General features: G+C 46.3%; 1 protein-coding gene across 5 annotated transcripts in view; it reads right to left on the bottom strand.

Annotated features, from left to right (window-relative positions):
• Window positions 1-4,545: 4,545 nt before the first annotated feature.
• The window catches only part of LOC119178655 (uncharacterized), a 40,048-nt gene continuing 23,900 nt past the window's right edge, over window positions 4,546-20,693 (bottom strand). For all 5 annotated transcript variants that reach the window (XM_075886463.1, XM_075886457.1, XM_075886467.1 and 2 more), the window contains 3 exons: window positions 17,078-17,203; window positions 13,945-14,016; window positions 4,546-4,714 (listed from right to left, as the gene is read on the bottom strand). In XM_075886463.1, the coding sequence (XP_075742578.1) occupies window positions 4,593-4,714; window positions 13,945-14,016; window positions 17,078-17,203 (320 nt within the window). In that variant the 3' untranslated portion in view covers window positions 4,546-4,592. The remainder of the gene's footprint in view (window positions 4,715-13,944; window positions 14,017-17,077; window positions 17,204-20,693) is intronic.

Raw genomic sequence — 20,693 nt, 5'->3', positions numbered from 1 at the left:
GTACTCAAAATTGGAGTATTCTGGTATTAATTCTACTACAGAAGATCAATCGTCATCGGACTTGCTCACCTTTCCTTTCTTGAAAACGCGGCGCTGGCCACTTTCCTGTCGGGAATGCTATGCCACATTAATAACGCGCGCGCCGAAAGTGCAGTAATGGGTGTAGTGATAAGTTGTGGAAGTAATCAGTAGTGGAAGGAGTGGCAAGTGCACTAGTGGGTGTAGTGATGAGTTGTGGAAGTAGTCAGTAGTGAAAAGAGTGGCAGCGGCAGTAATGGGTGTAGTGATGAGTTGTGGAAGTGGTCAGTTGTGAAAAGAGTGACAGGAGCACTACAGGGTATAGTGATGAGTTGTGGAAGTAGGAAAGAGTGATTGATTGATATATGGGGTTTAATGTCGCAAAACCTCTATATGATTATGAGAGACGCCGTAGTGGAGGGCTACGGAAATTTCGACCACATGGGGTTCTTTAACCTGCACCCAAATCTGAGCACACGGGCCTACAACATTTCCGCCTCCACCGGAAACGAGGCCGCCGCAGCCGGGATTCGATCCCGCGACCTGCGGGTGAGCAGCCGAGTACCTTAGCCACTAGGCCACCGCGGCGGGGCGAGGTAGGAAGGAGTGAAAGAAGTGGAAGGGGCAGTAGTGAGCGTAGTGAAGAGTGGTGGAAGGAGTCAGTAGAGGAAGGAGTAACAGGGGCAGTAGTGGGTGTAGTGATGAGTTGAGGAAGTAGTCACTTATGAACGGAGTGGCAGGAGCAGCTATGGGTGCAGTGATGAGTCGTGAAAGCAGTCAGTTGTGGAACGAGTGCGAGGGGCACTGGTTGGTGGTGTGACTAGTTGTGGAAGTAGTGATTAGTAGAAGGAGTAGCAAGAACTCAAGAGGGTGTAGTGATGAGTTGTGAAGATAGTCATCAGCAGTGGAAGGAGTGGCAGGGGCAGTAGTGGGTGCAGTGATGAGTAGAGGACGTAGTAGTAGTAGTAGTAGTGGAAGGTGTGGCAGGCGCAATTGTGTGTGTAGTGATCAGTTGTGAAAGTAATCTTTAGCGGAATGAGTGGCAGGCACAGTTGTGGTTGTAGTGATGAGCTGTGGAAGTAGTGGAAGGAGTGGCAGGAGCACTAGAGGGTGTAGTGATGAGTTGTGGAAGTGGTGAGTAGTGGAAGGAGTAGCAGGGGCAGTAGTGGTTGTAGTGATGAGTTGTGGAAATAATCAAATAAGGAAGGAGTGGCAGGAGCAGTTACGGGTGCAGTAATGAGTCGTGAAAGCAGTCAGTTGTAAAAGGAGTGCCAAGGGCACTGGTTGTCAGGGTGATTAGTTGTGGAAATAGTGATTGGTAGAAAGAGTAGCAAGAGCTCAAGAGAGTGTAGTGATGAGTTGTGGAGATAGTCATCAGCAGTGGTAGGAGTGGCAGGGGCGGTAGTGGGTGTAGTGATGAGTGGTGGAAGTAGTAGTAGTAGTGGAAGGCATGACAGACGCAGTTATGAGTGCAGTGATCAGTTGTAAAAGTAGACATTAGTGGAATGAGTAGCAGGCACAGTTGTGGTTGTAGTGATGAGTTGTGGAAGAAGTGAGTAGTGGAAGGTGTGGCAGGAGCAATAGAGGGTGTAGTGATTAGTTGTGAGAGTAGTCAGTAGTGAAATGAGAGGCAGGGGTAGTAGAGGGTGTACTGATGAGTGGTGGAAGTAGTGAGTAGTGGTAGGAGTGGCAGGTGCAGTAGTGGGTGCAGTGATGAGTTGTGGGAATAGTGAGAAGTGGAAGGAGTGGCAAGGGAAATAGTGGGTGTAGTGATGACTTATCGAAGTAGTCATTGGTGCAATCTTGTACGCATTCCCATTTCCAACGAAGGCGTTTGGTTTGTTAAGTCAAAATTGGGCCATCCTCATCAGTCGCGAGAACGAGGGGAAGCGAACAACCAATGAGAGGAATAGAGGCATGCTTCACAATATTGACGTCGGTTTTTGGACTGTATAGCAAGTTTGGAAGTATTTCTAATATGTTGAGAATTGTTCAACTATTATTGCTCGCTGAAAATTTGTTGGCAATAATTTTTAAACATTGAATATGGAATGCGGCCCAATTAAAACATATTTTTCCTGTTATTTCGAAATGACGCTAGCCGGTGCCGCCATTCAGCTGGACGTTAGTGGTGGCTTTAAATACCACTCCGTTTCAAGCAATTGCTCTACTAATGTCTCCACTATATTTCAATTCAAACGGCGCACCTTTTGAAGCCGTTGGCTCAGTCGAGCGAAACCATGGTGGAGGGCACCTCAACCGGTAGCCAAAAAGAGCGCCTCCTTCGCATTTCCGAGGCTCAGTGCGTGATTGTGCTCGCCTTTATGGAAGAGCATCCCCACCTCGCAGTGAAAGCCATAGAGCTGGGGCACGGCTGCACAGTCGCCGACCGGCGGCGGCTTTGGCAGGAATCAAGTGACATGCCTAACCAAAAAGGGCCCGCCAAGAAAAAAAAACACATCTTCGGAGTGAATGATGAAGATCGAGCGGGGCGAAGTTTCAAAGTATTTTATCAGGAAACTGTGAATGTTCCAGCCGTCCATCCGTCCATCCATCTGTCTGACTGTCCGTCCATCCGTCTGTCTGTCTTTCTGTCTCTCTGGTTATCTATCTATCTATCTATCTATCTATCTATCTATCTATCTATCTATCTATCTATCTATCTATCTATCTATCTATCTATCTATCTATCTATCTATCTATCTATCTATCTATCTATCTATCTATCTATCTATCTATCTATCTATCTATCTATCTATCTATCTATCTATCTATCTATCTATCTATCTATCTATCTATCTATCTATCTATCTATCTATCTATCTATCTATCTATCTATCTATCTATCTATCTATCTATCTATCTATCTATCTATCTATCTATCTATCTATCTATCTATCTATCTATCTATCTATCTGTCTATCTATCTATCTGTCTATCTGTCTGTCTGTCTATCTGTCTGTCTGTCTGTCTGTCTGTCTGTCTGTCTGTCTGTCTGTCTACAACAACAGACACGGACAGACAGACGGGGTGGCTACGACAACGGAGGAGAGACTGAGCAACAGCTTAAGAGCATGAGGCCCGCTGCAACACCGGCCGGAGGAGGGACACGTATGCGTAGTGGAATTTACCCACCATTTCCGAGTAAGTTCCATGAAGATCTACAATCTAACATCACCCGCGAAATTGAAAGCCTCGACCAAGAACAAACTAATTATTCGAAGCCACGAGTCGCAACTAGTAGCGAACATGGCCACCTCATAGCGAAGGCTGGCGATGACGTTTAAATAAAGGAAACCCACAAAACACTTTCTCTGTAATGCAACACGCGCTAAAACGCGATGTTTTTTTTACTCTAACATAACACAGCCATTGTCAAAATAATGAACAAGTTCGTAACAGAACATTTCGCAGGGTAGCTTCGGGGGAGATAGAGAAGTTAAAAGAACGTATTTTTTTTTTTACGCCAGAAACGTAACCATATAAATAAACCTTGAAAAAACAAGAATAGTTATGTTTTGGTTGTTTTCTTTAGGCTTTGCATATTATAGCACCGGTAAACCGAACTATATTTTTTTTTGTCTGCTCGCTCGACAGTTGACCCAAACATCGAATGATCGACTACCAGCCATGGCCGCAGCTTTTTCGATGGAGGAGGGCAAAACGCTAGGGGCACATTTACATACACGAGATGAGCAAAATTTTCGGGGGCCTCAACTACGCCATCCGTCATAATTACATCGTAATTTTGGGACATGAATCCTCAACAGTCATAGTGGCGGTTCTAGTATACCGGCGTGCAGTGGTCATGATTGACATATGTACCATAATAAGGAAAGAGATATGCTACTTTTACGTTGCCACTTTAGGTTACGAGTGAGAGCGCAGTGAAGAATTAGCACTCAAAGCGAACGATAGCGGCTAAGTCATTCCTTTGCCGCAGAGTTTTGTGTACAGGTGAGGCGCATTGGTTTCCTAGACACGTCTCATTTCACATGCGCACTGGCGTAATCGGTCACACTCGCATACAGTATAAAATGTACAAGATTTGTTGTTTTGTACATTCAGCACGGGTACAACCGGGTTTGTCCCTCTCTGCAACACAGCAATGCTCTCGCTATTCTTCCAGTACTTACAGGTGTATTTCAGACCAGGTAATAAAGAGTAAAAATCCTATATATGGTAAAATACGCAACGGTCACACTGCAGGCAGAGATAAACAGAGCACATGTCAGTATCTATTCGCTATTGGCCACTCGGAGTAGATGAACGTACGTTTTGTGTGTTCAATAAAGCGCAATATATGAAATACAGCCGTTTTTGTTTTCGTATCACTTTAGATTTGACGTATGTGGCTGGTTCCAGTATAATAAAGAAAAATTTTGTAATTTTGGAGCAAAGAGATTCGTGCTGGTGTCGACTAGCATAAATTAGGTGTAGAATTCCAACAGTCCTTCCTATAGGTTCCTAGAATCACCGAGACAAAAAAATTATCAACATTTTCTGCTTAGAACACACAATAGAGAATTTTATATGGCATGTTTAATTTATTACTGGTATATTCTTCTTCTGGGTTACCAAATTGGGCAAATGCATCTTCCTAAATGAGGTCCACCGCAGTAGCCGCTGCCTCGCCCAATTGACTCGCAGTGATGCTTGCAGATGACGCCAAGCAAGGGGCAGCCATAGGCACCGGCTGTAAGCATTATGACGAGGATTACAAAATGCATTTTGCGGTAAACACGAGTAACAATATTGTCACGGGGTCGTGACGTGGCCGAAGACAGGAGACTTCGTGTTAGAATTGAACTGTTTATTTGGGCGAACCTGTGCCCGGTAAACTGAAAGTCCAATTACAGCAGCAGTCTCGCACAGATAGCAGTCTCGGACTGATAGCGGCGAACGGAGCGTCGGCCTTCGATCAACAACTGACAAGCGGCGAAGCGCGTCGGCATTTATACTCTTGCCGTCGAATGTTCTAGCGTTATCGCTGGCGGTGGCGTAGCTTCCAGAACAATCTGTACCGTTCGCACAGTGGGCGTGATCTTATCGAAATGATCTACTACAGTCCGGAACCTTCTAGAAAACTGCAGGCGCGGTTTGCGCTGAGAATCGTGCGGTGTTTTCGGACGATAATAAAAACTTTGGAAATGGAACGTGGCATTGCCCCCCTCTGAAAAAAGGCATCGTCCCGATGCTTTAACTAAAGATGAAAGTACAATAATAATGCAAGAAAGTACAATGAATAAATTACGATACAACAATAATACAAAAAAAACACTAGTTAAGTTTGTTAACGCGCATGAAACGGCTTGAGGCGCGCGACATGGACGACTTCAGGTCGCGATCGGCGTCGTTGAGAGTTCGTGATGCCGTCGGGGACAACCTCGTAATCAAGTGGGCCGAGCCGTCGAACCACCCTGTACGGTCCGAAGTACCGTCGCAGAAGCTTTTCACTTAGTCCACGTCGGCGTATCGGCGTCCACACCCAAACACGTTCACCGGGCTGGTATTCCACGAAGCGTCGTCGAAGGTTGTAACGGTGGCTGTCGGTCGTCTGTTGATTCTTGATACGGAGACGCGCAAGTTGTCGGGCTTCTTCGGCGCGTTGAAGGTACTCGCTCACATCGAGGTTTTCTTCGTCGGTGACGTTGGGTAACATGGCATCGAGCGTCGTTGCCGGGCTCCTTCCGTAGACCAATTTGTATGGCGATATCTGCGTCGTCTCCTGCACTGCCGTGTTGTATGCGAAGGTCACATACGGAAGAATGGCGTCCCACGTCTTGTGTTCGACATCGACGTACATTGACAGCATGTCGGCGATCGTCTTGTTAAGCCGCTCGGTGAGGCCGTTGGTCTGTGGGTGGTACGCTGTCGTCCGGCGGTGGCTTGTTTGGCTGTATGCCAAGATTGCTTGAGTTAAGTCGGCAGTGAATGCCGTTCCTCTGTCGGTGATAAGGACCTCTGGGGCGCCGTGACGTAGGACGATATTTTCGACGAAGAATTTAGCTACTTCGGATGCACTGCCTTTTGGCAGGGCTTTTGTTTCGGCGTAGCGGGTGACGTAGTCGGTAGCTACCACGATCCACTTGTTTCCGAAAGCCGACGTCGGGAACGGCCCCAGTAGGTCCATACCAATCTGCTGGAAAGGTCGGCAAGGTGGATCAATTGGCTGCAGAAGTCCCGCTGGCCTTGTCGGCGGTGTCTTGCGTCGCTGACAGTCCCGGCATGTTCTCACATAACGAGTGACGTCGGTGGTAAGACGTGGCCAGTAGTACCTTTCTTGTATCCTCGCGAGCGTGCGAGAAACACCGAGGTGCCCTGCCGTCGGATCGTCGTGAAGGGCCTGCAGGAGTTCTGGTCGCAGAGCTGAAGGCACCACAAGAAGGTACTTAGCTCGAAGCGGTGAAAAGTTTTTCTTTTGTAGAAGACCGTTTCGTAGAAAGAACGACGCAAGTGCGCGCTTGAATATCTTCGGGACTTCGGCGGTCCTGCCTTCGAGGTATTCTATTAGGGCCTTAAGTTCCGGGTCGGCCCTCTGTCGTTCAGCGAAGTCGTCGGTAGTTATCGTTCCTAAGAAGTAGTCGTCATCCGGGTCGTCGGGTAGCGGTTGGTCGACAGGCGCACGAGAGAGACAGTCGGCGTCGGAGTGTTTTTTGCCGGACTTGTAAATGACAGTAATGTCATATTCTTGAAGTCTCAGGCTCCATCGTGCGAGGCGACCTGAGGGGTCCTTCAAGGTGGCTAGCCAACACAATGCGTGGTGGTCGCTCACAACTTTGAAGGGCCTGCCGAAGAGGTAGGGGCGAAATTTCGAGGTAGCACAGATGATGGCGAGGCACTACTTTTCTGTTGTGGAATAATTTGCTTCTGCTTTGGATAGCGATCGGCTGGCGTAACTAATAACCCTTTCAAGTCCGTCAGCCCTCTGCACAAGAACGGCGCCAAGACCTACGCTGCTTGCGTCAGTATGTATTTCTGTCTCGGCGAATTCGTCGAAATGGGCAAGTAACGGAGGCGTCTGGAGGCAATGTTTAAGCTCCTGGAAAGCGTGTTCCTGCGGCGTTCCCCACTTAAACTCCACGTCGGCCTTGGTAAGGTTAGTGAGAGGATCGGCTATGCGGGCGAAGTTTTTCACGAACCGCCTATAATAGGCACACAGGCCCAGAAATCGGCGCACGGCTTTCTTGTCAGTGGGCGGCGGGAAGTCGGCGATGGCGGCTGTTTTCCGTGGATCGGGACGAACTCCAGACTTGCTGATAACGTGCCCCAGAAACAAGAGCTCCTCATACGCAAATCTGCACTTTTGTGGCTTCAGTGTGAGTCCGGAAGTCTTGATGGCTTGAAGTACAGCTTCAAGGCGCCGAAGATGCTCGTCGAAACTCGAGGAAAACACGACGACGTCGTCCAAGTACACAAGGCAAGTCTGCCACTTCAATCCTGCCAGTACTGTATCCATAACGCGTTGAAACGTTGCAGGCGCTGAGCAAAGGCCGAAGGGCATCACCTTAAACTCGAAGAGGCCGTCCGGTGTTATGAACGCCGTCTTCTCTCGGTCTCTTTCGTCGACTTCGATTTGCCAATAGCCAGTCTTCAGGTCCATTGACGAAAAGTACTTGGCGTTATGGAGCCGATCAAGTGCGTCGTCTATTCGTGAGAGGGGATACACGTCCTTTTCGTGATTTTGTTCAGGCGGCGATAATCGACGCAGAAACGTAGGGTCCCATCCTTTTTCTTCACTAACACCACGGGGGATGCCCATGGACTTTTGGACGGCTGGATAATGTCATCCCGCAGCATTTCATCAACTTGTCTCTTCATGGCCTCACGTTCTCGCGTCGAAACCCTGTACGGACTCTGACGGAGTGGTCTGGCATTTTCTTCGGTTATAATGCGATGTTTCGTGATTGGGGTCTGCCGAATTTTCGATGACGACGAAAAGCAATCTTCGTATTGCAGGAGCAGGGCCTTGAGCTGTTCTTGCTTATCGATCGGAAGTCTGGGATTGACGTCGAAAGATATGGGAGGGGCTTGGTGCCTCTGAGCAGGTTCCGCAGAATCGGCGAGGGCGAAAGCACTGGTGGCTTCGACAATTTCTTCGATGTATGCGACCGTTGTTCCTTTGTTCACATGTTTGTACTCATTGCTGAAATTCGTGAGCAAAACCGTTGCTTTGCCTCCCCGCAGCTCTGCGATTCCTCTTGCGACGCAAATATTTCGGGTGACCAACAGATGCTGACTGCCTTCAACGACGCCTTCCAAGTCAGGTGATTTAGGAGCGCCGACTGAAATAATGACGCTTGAGCGAGGCGGAATAGTGACTTGTTCTTCCAGCACATTCAAGGCATAGTGTCCTGACGGCGTGCGCGGCGGTAGTGCTTCTTCTGTGGATAACGTTATCGACTTTGTTTTTAGGTTGATGACAGCACCATGGAGGCATAAGAAGTCCATGCCAAGGATGACATCTCTCGAGCAACGCTGTAGGACTACGAAGTCTGTAGGATAAATACGGCCGTTAATGGTGACTCTCGCTGTGCAGATTCCTGCAGGCGTTACGAGATGACCTCCGGCTGTGCGGATTTCAGGGCCTTTCCAAGCTGTCCTAACTTTCTTTAACTTCGCGGCGAACGACCCACTGATGACAGAATAGTCGGCTCCAGTATCGACGAGAGCGGTCACACTGTGGCCGTCGATAAGAACGTCGAGGTCGCTAGTTCGCCGTCTCGCATTACAGTTAGGGCGTGGCGTCGGGTCACGGCTGCGTCGGCTTGTTCCGCTGCTTCCATGTTGCGTCGTCAGGCCACCTTCAGTAAGTGAGCTTTCGCCGTCAGGGCTTTGCCTGGTTGGCGTTGTGTTCGGAAAGCTTCGTCGCGGCGTCGTCGTCGTCGGAGGATCTTCGGTAGTTCGTCGCACAGCAACCGCACCTCCACCGGTTGCTGCCCTTAGTTTCCCGGATACGGGCTAGGAGACCGGCCCCGCGTTGGGCCAGAGTATTGTCGGTGGTGCGGTGACGTGCGGCGGCTGGGCGACGGCGAACGCGAAGGGCTTCGTGGTGTCCACCGAGTTCCTGTCAGGTAGTCGGCGATGTCACGTGGTCGTTCTCCTGGCTGCGGACGTGGTGCATCGACGGCGAAGCCACGCAGTCCCATCTGTCGGTACTGGCAACGGCCGTAAGTGTGCCCGGCCTCGCCGCAGTGGTAGCACAGTGGGCGGTGGTCAGGGGTGTGCCAAACGTCGGTTTTCCTCGGCGCACTGCGCTGGCCCGCTGGTGAACGGTAGGTTGTCGGTGGGGGTGGTGGCGGCGGTGGTGTCTGGCGACGGAAGTGCGACGGGGCGGCGTTTTGGCGTGGACGGGGAGGGGCGTTGTGGCGCACTGCAGCGGCGTAGCTCATAGTTTCTGGCTCGGGCAGCGGTGTATGGGGAATTCGAAGTGATTGCCGAACTTCTTCTCGCACAATGTCGGCAATCGAATCCACTTGAGGTTGCGCCGAAGGCAACAGTTTGCGCAGCTCTTCCCGCACGATCGCTCGGATCGTTTCACGCAGGTTTTCGGAGTCACAGGTTTGAGCAGCAGCGCATTCTGGAGTCAGGCGACGATTATACTGTCTGGTGCGCATGTCAAGGGTTTTTTCGATGGTGGTCGCCTCGGATACAAATTCTTGGACGGTGTTTGGTGGATTCCTCATTAGTCCCGCGAAGAGCTCCTGTTTGACCCCTCGCATGAGGAAGCGAACTTTCTTCTCCTCAGGCATGTCTGGGTCAGCGTGACGAAATAGGCGGGTCATCTCCTCTGTGAAGATTCCAACCTTCTCATTCGGTAGCTGAACCCGGGTCTCTAGTTGAGCAGCGGCCCTTTCTTTGCGAGCGACGCTCGCGAACGTTTGCAAAAATGCGCCGCAGAAGACATCCCACGTTCGGAGCGTGGACTCACGATTCTCTAGCCAGGTCCTTGCGGTGTCTTCCAGGTAGAAGTACACACGCCGGAGCTTTTCTTCGTTGTCCCAGTGGTTGAGGGCGGCCACACGGTCGTATGTTTCTAACCAGGACTCCGGGTCTTCGAACGATGACCCATGGAAAATTGGTGGTTCCCTGGGTTGATGCATGACCATCGTGGGCAGAGATGCGGCGGTTGTCATTGTCGCTGCAGTCGCGGTCATGGCCTTGGTCTTCCGCGCCTTGTCTTCTAGAATCCCGTACTCCGGTGGTAGCCCTTGCTGTCGGCGGCTTGTTCGCTGCTCCTGGTTGGCGTCGGCGTCTTCTCCGCGACGTGGGCTGGGTTCACGGCTTGACGGGGGCGTGCGGTACATGAACGAAGCAGCACCTCCACCAGATGTCACGGGGTCGTGACGTGGCCGAAGACAGGAGACTTCGTGTTAGAATTGAACTGTTTATTTGGGCGAACCTGTGCCCGGTAAACTGAAAGTCCAATTACAGCAGCAGTCTCGCACAGATAGCAGTCTCGGACTGATAGCGGCGAACGGAGCGTCGGCCTTCGATCAACAACTGACAAGCGGCGAAGCGCGTCGGCATTTATACTCTTGCCGTCGAATGTTCTAGCGTTATCGCTGGCGGTGGCGTAGCTTCCAGAACAATCTGTACCGTTCGCACAGTGGGCGTGATCTTATCGAAATGATCTACTACAGTCCGGAACCTTCTAGAAAACTGCAGGCGCGGTTTGCGCTGAGAATCGTGCGGTGTTTTCGGACGATAATAAAAACTTTGGAAATGGAACGTGGCAATATTATACTCGTGCACAATTTTTCTTGAAAATGAAGGGAATGCTGTTAGGTTGGAGCTGATGTACTTTCACGTGAAAAAGTCTAGTATGGCACTTGCTTCGCACCGCTGTGGAAAGTGTCGGCTAAGGGCAAGCGTTCGAGGTAGTAGTAAACGGCGTGACTTTCCCACGCATGCAAAAATTCAGTGACGACGTATGAATTATTACAAACTCGAATACCTGACTGACGTAAACTGTTTCCCTTCTCAAAGTGGTATGAAAAAACAAGGGTGTATTTTTGATATACCACGTCAGAAATCGTTAGGCTACATTTATTAGCGGTACGATACCAGCAATCCGACTCTGTCGCCTTCGCTTCATTACCGAAAAACGTTGTTCATAAGTATAATAAAAACTGAACCTAAAATGCATTATGCACATTGATGTGAGTTTTAAGAGAAATCTGTGTTCATCAAATGAAATGATGTTTCTTCTCATAACAACTGTGTTACAAAGGATTTAGCTTTTCTCGTGCACCGTAATGTTCTTTTAAAGATCAATGGCCAAGAACTAGCGTATCAAGTGGTGTGTAAGTAACAAATCCTTATTTCTTTCTCACTTATGAACACCGCCAAATTGTGACAAGTAACGGGCGTTGTATGTAGAGTCGTTTTACATTTTCTTACGTTGTTTTAAATCTTCCAAAGAGTTTTTGTAGAAATAAAATTGTCTTCGCAAAATCGTGGAGCTTCGAAAATTTGGAAGGCAATAAACACGAACTAGAAAATGGAATGTTCCATCGCAGTACCAACAGTCATGACAAATGCTTTCGTGAGTGCTAGTGGGCTACATTGATTTACAAAGAGAAGAAACAAGCCTCTTTCCAAAGTAAATAGTAATAATTCTGTATTTAAAGCAACAACAACAGAGAGCTGCACGCAGGGCAATGGCTAAGGGCGAACAAGCCTGACAAGTGCCCCGGTCCTTCCACAGTTCGTGACAGTGCAGAAGCTTTGAGATTACGCACACTCAGAAAAAAATCAGTACATTGGCTTCTACAAAACGGACAACAGGCAACTTGAAAATAAACACAGGAAAAATCGCATTCAAACAAAACGAAAAGTTTTGGCTTATAGGCCTAATGAGTGCTTATAGAGTTCTGAAAAATGCACACGTTTTATCGTACCGTTGATTAGTTGACAGAAAAAAAAAACTGAGGGATATCACTGGGAACATAAATGTATACTGTAGCATGAGTGACAGTGTGGCAAGTATTGTTATTAAAGTCAACCAAAGGTACAAGATGAAGGTGGTTATGATATGAAGTTAAACATGGGGTACAAGATGAGACGAAGATGGTGTACAAAATGAAGTCAATCAATAGGCGCAAGGTAGCCGACATCAGAAGTTCGAAATTTGGTTGTTTCATGGAGGCCAATAACATGGAGAGAATTGAGCAGGCTGTAAAAAGCGGCAGCCGCCTAAAAGGTACGATGGCAAACTTGTGCATAGGCAAAAATCGAATGTATGCATTAAAAGACAAGGAAGGCAATCTAACTCATAGCCAATAAGGATTGGATGGTTGAGGTAGCAGAGGAGTTTTACAGAGAGCTGTACAGAAGCCGAAACAACCAGGATGATAACGTAAGAAGCAACGATTACCCATTAAAATTTGACATGCTACCGGTAACGACAGGGGAATTGAGGAAAGCCCTAGAAGGAACGCGAAGAGGCAGAAGCGCTGGTGAAGATAAGGTAACAACTAATTTGCTGAAAGGTGGGGGAGAAATTGTGTTCGAAAGACTGGCCACCTTATATACGAAGTCGCTCTCGACGGGAAGGATACCAGAATCTTGGAAGAACGACAACATCATTTTAATCCATAAAAAAGAGACGTCAAGGACTTGAAAAAATTACAGGTCGATCAGCTTAGAGTCAGTTATCTACGAGCTTTGTACAGAAATAATGGCTAATAATAATAAGGTGATACTAGAGTTCAATCAACCAAATATACCTAGCAGGATTTCGTATGGGCTATATTCCCCAATAGACCATACTCCTACTATCAATCGGGTGAAAGAGAAATGCGCGGAATACAACCAACTCCTATACATTGCCTTCATAGATTACTAGAAGGCGTTTGACTAAGTCGAGACATCAGCAGTTATGCAGGCACTACGAAGTCAGGGCATCGACGAAACCTACATAAATATACTGGAAGAAATATGCAGGAGATCCGCAGCCATTATAGTTCTCCATAAATAATTCGGCAGAATCCCGAAGAAAAAGGACGTAAAACAGAGAGACACGATCTGTTCAATGCTGTTCACCGCGCGTTTACAGGTTTTCAGGGCCCTAGATCAGAAAGTGTGTGGGATACGAGTTAATGGAAAGTATCTTAATAACCCGGGATTCACTGATTGCATTGCCTTGATGGAAAACTCAGGGGATGAATTACAGCTAATGATCACTGAACTGGATGCTGAAATCAGTAGAGTAGGTGTGAAAATTAATATGCACAAAACTAAAGTAATGTGCAACGGTCTCGGCAGAAAACTGCACGTTACTATAGGTGGAGAGATGCTAGAAGTGTTCAAGAACTATGTCTACTTAAGGCAAATATTAACCACGGAGCCGAGCCACGAGATTAAAATAACTAGAAGAATAGGAATGCGGTGTAGCACATTTGGCAAGCACTTTCAAATCATGACTAGTAGATTGCCACAATCCCTCAAGAGGAAGGAATGTAACAGCTGCATCTTGCCGATACTTACCTACGGAGCAGAAACTTGGAGGCTTGCAAAAAGGGTCCAGCTCAAATTGAGGACGACGCAGCGAGCGTTCAAAAGGAAAATAACAGGGGTAACCATACGAGACAAGAAGAGAGCAGGGTGGGTCAGGTAACAAACCGGGGTTAAGAATATTATAGTTTAAAGCAAGGAAAATAAATGGACATGGGCCGGGAACGTAGCACGTAGGCTGAATAACCACCACTTGTCAGTTATGGTAACTGAATGAATTCCCAGAGAAGACAAACGCACAAAAAGGACACAAAAAGTTAGGTGGGCCGATGATATGAAAAAGTTCGCAGGTATAACGTGTCAGCAGAAATCATGAGACCGGGTTGATTGGCGGATTATAGGATGATGGTGATGATGATGATGGTGATGATACCTGCTGGAATATATTGATCATATGTGCTTTCTTACCTTCGTAGTGAACTCCTTGATGATGCTCCGTATGATCATGCGCAAATATTGCAACAACCCCATTGTGAACGCCTGCGAATAAGGGCATTAGGGAAAAGGAAGGTCACTATTATCCCATTCCGTAAGTTACAGTATACATAAGCTAGCAAGTTATTTTGAGAGATTTCAGTGTATGTTCTGTTCTGTTCTGTTCTGTTTTGCTGTAAATAGGTTGAGGTGCCTATTGCCTCGGCTACTCCATATCACAAAGTTCTGCAGCGAAAAATAATAATATCGAACGGTACCCAAAAATTAACAATACGGAAAAGAAAAAAAAAAAACATAATAGCACACTGAAACCAGTTCAAACATCATGCCAATACACAGTTTTCTTCGCGCAGTTCACCCAGTCATAAACTATTTACATACACCTTACTATTCTACGGTCAGTATATACATGACCACATTTTATATATACCCATCTCTGGCTTTCTGTCATAGACGCTTGTCCAGTCCGGTCTCCACTAAAAAGTCTGTCAGGAAGATTATTACCTTTTTCTGGAGATGCATCTCAGGCCATGGTCCAAGTAGTTTCTTTATTGTGAGGGGCCGTCTCTCCAAAGTTGCTAATTTGTTGTATAATTTCTATCTTTCATTTGCCTATTTAGCGCACTCCAAAAGAATATGGCGAACATTTTCTTCTGCATGATCACAATGGCATTCCAGTGAGTTGGATTGATGTATCTTGTGCAGGAAGCTGTTTGTGTATGCTACTTCCAATCGAAGACGGTGGATTAATGTCTCTAGGTGCCGTGGGAGGTCTGTAGCTATGTAAAACTTTCTGTGTGGATCAACTTCATAAAGTACCGTTTCCTTTGATTTAAGGCTCTCAAAGCACTTCTCCACCGAACAATGGTTAGCTCCTTGCGATATAAGATGTCGAATATCCGCCCAGACATAGGGATTGCGCAGTCTCTTCCTTCCTCCAGTGCTTTCTTCGCGAGGCTATCAGCCTCTTCCTTTCCCTTTATTCCAACGTGGCTGGGTATCCATTGGAATACGATGCTGTGACCTTGTGATGAGGCATATTCCACAGTTTCTGCGATACGTTGTGCTATTTCACCATTTTTGAAAGATGATCTAACATTTCTGATTAGCTGAAGAGCAGGTTTGCTATCAGTGCACATCACCCATTTTCGTGGCTCAGGATTCTCGCAGATAAGCTTAACTGCTTCAAAGATAGCCACCGATTCTGCTGTCATCGATGAAGATTTGTGCGATAATTCGTACATCTTCTTTTTCTGAGTTTCGGGTATAAAGATCGCACAGGCTTACGCTTCTTCAGTGCATGATCCGTCTTCATATATCTTCGTTTTTTTCATTATGCATTACATGAAGCTGATGAAGTACCAACTGTGCCGCTACTAGAGGTGCCATGTCTGCTTTCTTCTCTATGCTGTCTATTTCACGGATAACGTTGAGAAGTGGCAGCGTCCAAGGTGGTTTTGAAGGTTTCCATTGTTTAAATTCTGGTACTACTGCTTGAAATGATGATAGAGTATCCTGTAGTCTCACTGCCTGTAATTTTCAGTTACCAGATACTTGTCAGCAGTAAGACATCAAGAACTTCGTCATGATGTCGATGACTGTCTGAAAGATCCAGTACGCAACCCTCAGTCAAAATTGTGTGATCATGCGCACTTGTAAATTGTTAACGTGGTACTCAAAGAACATTGAGAATAGATGTTGAAATGAGGAAGTTACCTTGTATAGAACAACTAGCTCAAGCTGGTTTTAGTTTCGAGCTCCACCTTTACACCTTTCTGTTGTGAGGGGTAGGCGGAGCCTGCTGCCGTGTCTATGCCCACTTCCGCAACGTAACACGACGTCAGCCAGTACGGCCTCGCCACGCAGTAAATGACTCAGTAAGCCTTCCGTAAGTGTTTATCGTGGCAGAGTTGTACTCAATGACAACTTGCCTTGCCAGTTAGGAGGCGGGGCTCCCTCGCATTCTTGTTACTACTCATGTAGGTAGACCGTAGGCTGGCATTCTATTTCATTTCCAGTTTTGGCATTGATCGCTAGCAAAATTCGTTGATAATTCAGGCTGATAGCACCTGACCATATCACAGACATGACAGATAACTTGCTGCGCCTGTGCGTATGTTTTTGCAGCGTGATTCTGTCAGATTTTAAGTATATCTCTCTCGAAGAATGGAACGCCAAGTTTGAGGCCGAAGATGGTCTAGCCGGCGCCGGTGCGACACGTCTGATGACGTCCATGTCATTTACGACATAATTTATATGCTGCACTCATGATGTACTCGTGGTTGCTTTGCAAGCTTGATATACACATAAATTGGTGTTGCGGTGATTGTATGACAGACGTGAATGACAGTTGATAACATGAAACTTATGACATGCATTTATTGTGAAACTTGAATTACCTGCCACGCTCATGGCGCACTCGCGGCTGGTTGGCTAACCTGTCATACACAAAAAATGGCATTCTATGTCGCGACTGTATAAGAAACATACATGATACAGATGGTAACATAAAAATGAAGGCATGTATGTCATTATTGTTATGTTACTACCTGTTCCTCATGTTCGTCATAACAGAAATTATGGTATTAAGCAATAGCGATTTTGACGCAATACCAGTTTTGGTGGGCAACAAGCTAAAGGACCAGCCATTAGCGCAGCAGGTGAATCGTGCCATACATAACATGCATGACAATATTTTAATTTTATAACTTTACTGTTACGCTTACCCGCTTCATGGCCACTACCATGAACATCGTGACATTGAACAGACGCATAGTGCAACGTGGCAGCGAGAATAAATTTTAACATCACAATGGTACATAGGATTTATGTGAGTTCACCTTTAGACACACCTTTACACTCGTTTCCCGACTATGTAGAACAGTTGCAGACAGGAACTGATTTTTCTACCAGATATATACATAGCAGAACGCCGTGACTTACCGCCAAAAGGTAGCCCTTAAAAGCGTAAAAGGTGCTTTTTCTATCACGTGTAAAAGAAGTATTTCCTTTCGTGTATCATCCTTTTTCTGTGAGGGTGCCGATTACGTGTGTATCCTCCGAAAAAAAAGTGATTCATTATTTTTCATGACGGTTACTTGCTTACCTGTTAAGTATGTATTCTCGTGACCAAGCTGGTGAATAATGTCATCGTGGTGGCCAGTTACGTCACCAATTAGGTGATGTAAGAAGGCATTTAGCATAGGCTTGCCATACGCCAGCTCCAGTGTGACTGCACAAAGAGGATCGTAATCATGCATGCTATTCACGACACTTTACCTATACTGAGACAAATTCACTTGAACCAGAATTATTGGTGCGAAAGAGATGAACCAGCAGCTCTTCCTTGCGCAGTGTATACGTATTGTGTGCACAGGACTCATCATTGTGTAAATGTGCTATTTATTCCTACGCATGATACTTTTGTCGTGGTGCTTCGCTGTTGCCTTTCTATGATATATTTAAAACGTTTTTGCTACATTAGTTTGTTATTGATCATTAACTTTCTATTCCGAGGAAGCACTATGTACTGTGGGCAATGCTTAAATACAATTTTGCATTTGTTGTAAGACCACTGACAGTTTTTCTTAGCATCCGCAGGTCACGGGATTGAACCCCGGCTGCAGCGGTAGCATGGTCAATGGAGGCGGAAATGCTGTAGGCCCGTGTGCTCAGATTTGGGTGCATATTAAAAAACCCGAGGTGGTTGAAATTCCCGGAGTCCTCCACTGTGGCGTCTCTCATAATCATATGGTGGTTTTGTGACGTTAAACCCCACATATCATCAGTTTTTCTTGGCATTTAGGCACTATTGTTCCTAAGAACAATGTAATCAGGTTTTGCTGTGATGCCCAAATATGATTACCAATTTTTGAAAAAAAAAACATAAAGACAAGAAAAAGCGTCCAAACATTCAATTTTACGACTGAAACAATGTATCTTGCGAACAAATATGGCTATAGGAACCGATGTAGTCTTCTTACAAGCCACTGTACTGGGTACATGTCTTATGATCTACCCCAGCATAACAGGGCTATATTCTTATTCTGCTACCTTAACATTGAAACTCATCACTGTTTCACGCTGCCGTCCCCCTTCCTCAGTGTGGAATAGCAGCGCAGAGGAGTCTGTAGCTCAGGCCTATCTGTTAGCCTTTCCGTGAACAGATTCTCTCTTTTTTGCAAAAAAAAAGATGTATGAAAGGAACCACTTCGCACAAAATGCATTGCACTTACATTGTCGAAAATTTCCGATTATTATCATATCTCTAAGTGAGGGGTGTTTTTTAATCTTATTTCTCAGTGCAAAAATTACTCGCATGCGGTAAATCGTACACCACAGTTCCATGGTACAGTAGCACTAAGTATCAGCAAGAACTAATCAAGCGCTCCACCAGCTCCTCGAAGAGCATGACCGCATGACGAGCTTCTGGCAAGCCCGAATGCCGCTAGTGTCACCACCTTTGATTTCTCATTCTCTCAAAAACTTTTTATTGTAGAGTTTCTCCATATGTCGGCAAAAGAAATTGCCGCTCACTGCGACTCACTCAAGAAACATGGCTTAGAGGCGAAGCTCCTTACGCCATGGGTCGTACGTCCCGTGTGGTCGCAGTAGCCACCTCTCGTTTAGTCCTTATGTGGTCCGCTGGATGGCTGTACTTGTATATGATGAATATATCATGAAACGATGAGAGATGGTGGTACTTGGAGAGTTCACTCGATGAATAGACGGACGCATGAATGGACAGACAGACGGATGGACGAACAAATGGACAGACGCATGGACGGACGCACAGATGGACACATGAATGGACGAATGGACGCATGGATGAACAGACGGATGAGTGGACGGAAGCATGGACGGACGCTTCCCCCCACTCGTAATCTTCACTCCATGCATATGCTGTGATTTTTTTTCTTCTGAGTGCTCACTGGGACTCGAACTCGCCAAAATTTTGCTCAAGTGGTTTCTGCTGTAGTTAGACTCACTAAACATTTTCTCACTGAACTCGGCCGCACAGCTTAACATTATTCTCGGTGAGCCTGAGTGAGTAGATGCATGATTCCATTGGCATAAAATTATTTTTTTCGATCATGGCGTCAATTCCTATTTTGCTTGAAGCAGCGAGCACGAGATGAAGACGAAAAAAGAGGAGGACGAAACAGGCGCTGACTCGCAACTAAACTGTATCTGGAAAAACAGGTAAATATCTTGACGATGCATATTCCAGCAAAAGGGCCCTGTGCAAAGTGATACAGATAAACTCGCGTAACACATTTTGTGTGTGCTTACTATAGGTTCGAAAATTTCGTGGCTCTGAGTGAGATGGACGAAAGGCTGACACACTTGTCGCCTTCCCTTTGAAGATGAAATGCCCTAATTAATTCTCTTGCTAACTGCTTTGTATGGTATGACAGCATCATGGTGTCGCTAAACAAAGGTGCGCAGCCGCATTCTGAACAACGCGCGGCGAGAGGGAATGGCTTTTTGTCTGACGCAATTGCTCTGTCTCTGACAGGGAACGTTCGTGTTCCCTGAAGCGAACGTTTACGCATCTATCACTCTAGCCAGTGTCTTTCCACGTGACAGTAATATTTATAGACAGTTATCTCCTTACAATCTCTGAGGTGGAAAGTATCGTTGGTTGCGCAGCTGTTATCAGAAACACTAATGTTGTCTTTGCTCTGTTTTGCAAGGCTGTTCTGCGCCTTTTCACAAACTGACTCAAGCTTAGGTGCGGTGGCCCCGCCACGGTGGTCTAGTGGCTAAGGTACTCGGCTGCTGACCCGCAGGTCGTGGGATCAAATCCCGGCTGTGGCGGCTGCATTTCCGATGGAGGCGGAAATGTTGTAGGCCCGTGTACTCAGATCTGGGTGCACGTTAAAGAACCCCAGGTGGTCGAAATTTCCGGAGCCCTCCACTACGACGTCTCTCATAATCATATAGTGGTTTTGGGACGTTAAACTGCACAAATCAATCGTAGGTGCGGTGTAAAAGACAACATCCACACCATATTCTTTGCTGTGCTCTTCAAACCATGTGCCAAACAATGAGTAAGGTATCACCGTGTACTTTTTTGTTCCGGTTGTGCGATCGTCATCTCATTTAGTTTGTGTTTATACGTCTGCAAACGCTTACGCTACTTTTTGGAAGCTAGGAAATTACGTGCTCTGGAAATCCTGCAATCTTTAGTCTTTGAGCATCTTCATTGAAGCCTATTTGTAACCCATTCTGGTAAAATTTCTACAACGCAGAACGAACACAGAAAAAGGCAATATCCTGCTTCATTTTTTTAGTAGTTTTACGCTTAATTTATTGATGGCCTAAGCGATAGTGAATGGTAGCGTCAAGAAGAGTGTGTAGATGAAAACTTTGGTTTCAAATCTAGAAACTGGACAGCTCCATCATTTATCATGCAAACCATGAAGTTTAAACCACTGCCGTTCTCTTGGTACCCATTCACACTATTCACGGAGTGTCGACGATAATCTATACTGTCAAAAAGAACCAAATTTTTCCCAACTTAACGGGAATTTTTTTACCCAATCCACGCAAATCTTCTTAAAACTTACAAGTTTATGTCCTCAAAGCTCATAAAAATCGCGCAAAAAGCAGCTGCCACTCTAGAACCCATTCAGATTTCCTTCTTTTGCAAGTAATATCGTTGGACAAACCTGGATTTTCAGTGGAACAACCCTAAAAATGATTTTAAAGGATCCTAA

The sequence above is a fragment of the Rhipicephalus microplus genome, chromosome 1 (genome assembly GCF_043290135.1).
Source record: "Rhipicephalus microplus isolate Deutch F79 chromosome 1, USDA_Rmic, whole genome shotgun sequence".
NCBI classification, from domain to species: Eukaryota; Metazoa; Arthropoda; class Arachnida; order Ixodida; family Ixodidae; genus Rhipicephalus; species Rhipicephalus microplus.
This window is presented reverse-complemented; position numbering and strand designations above follow the sequence as displayed.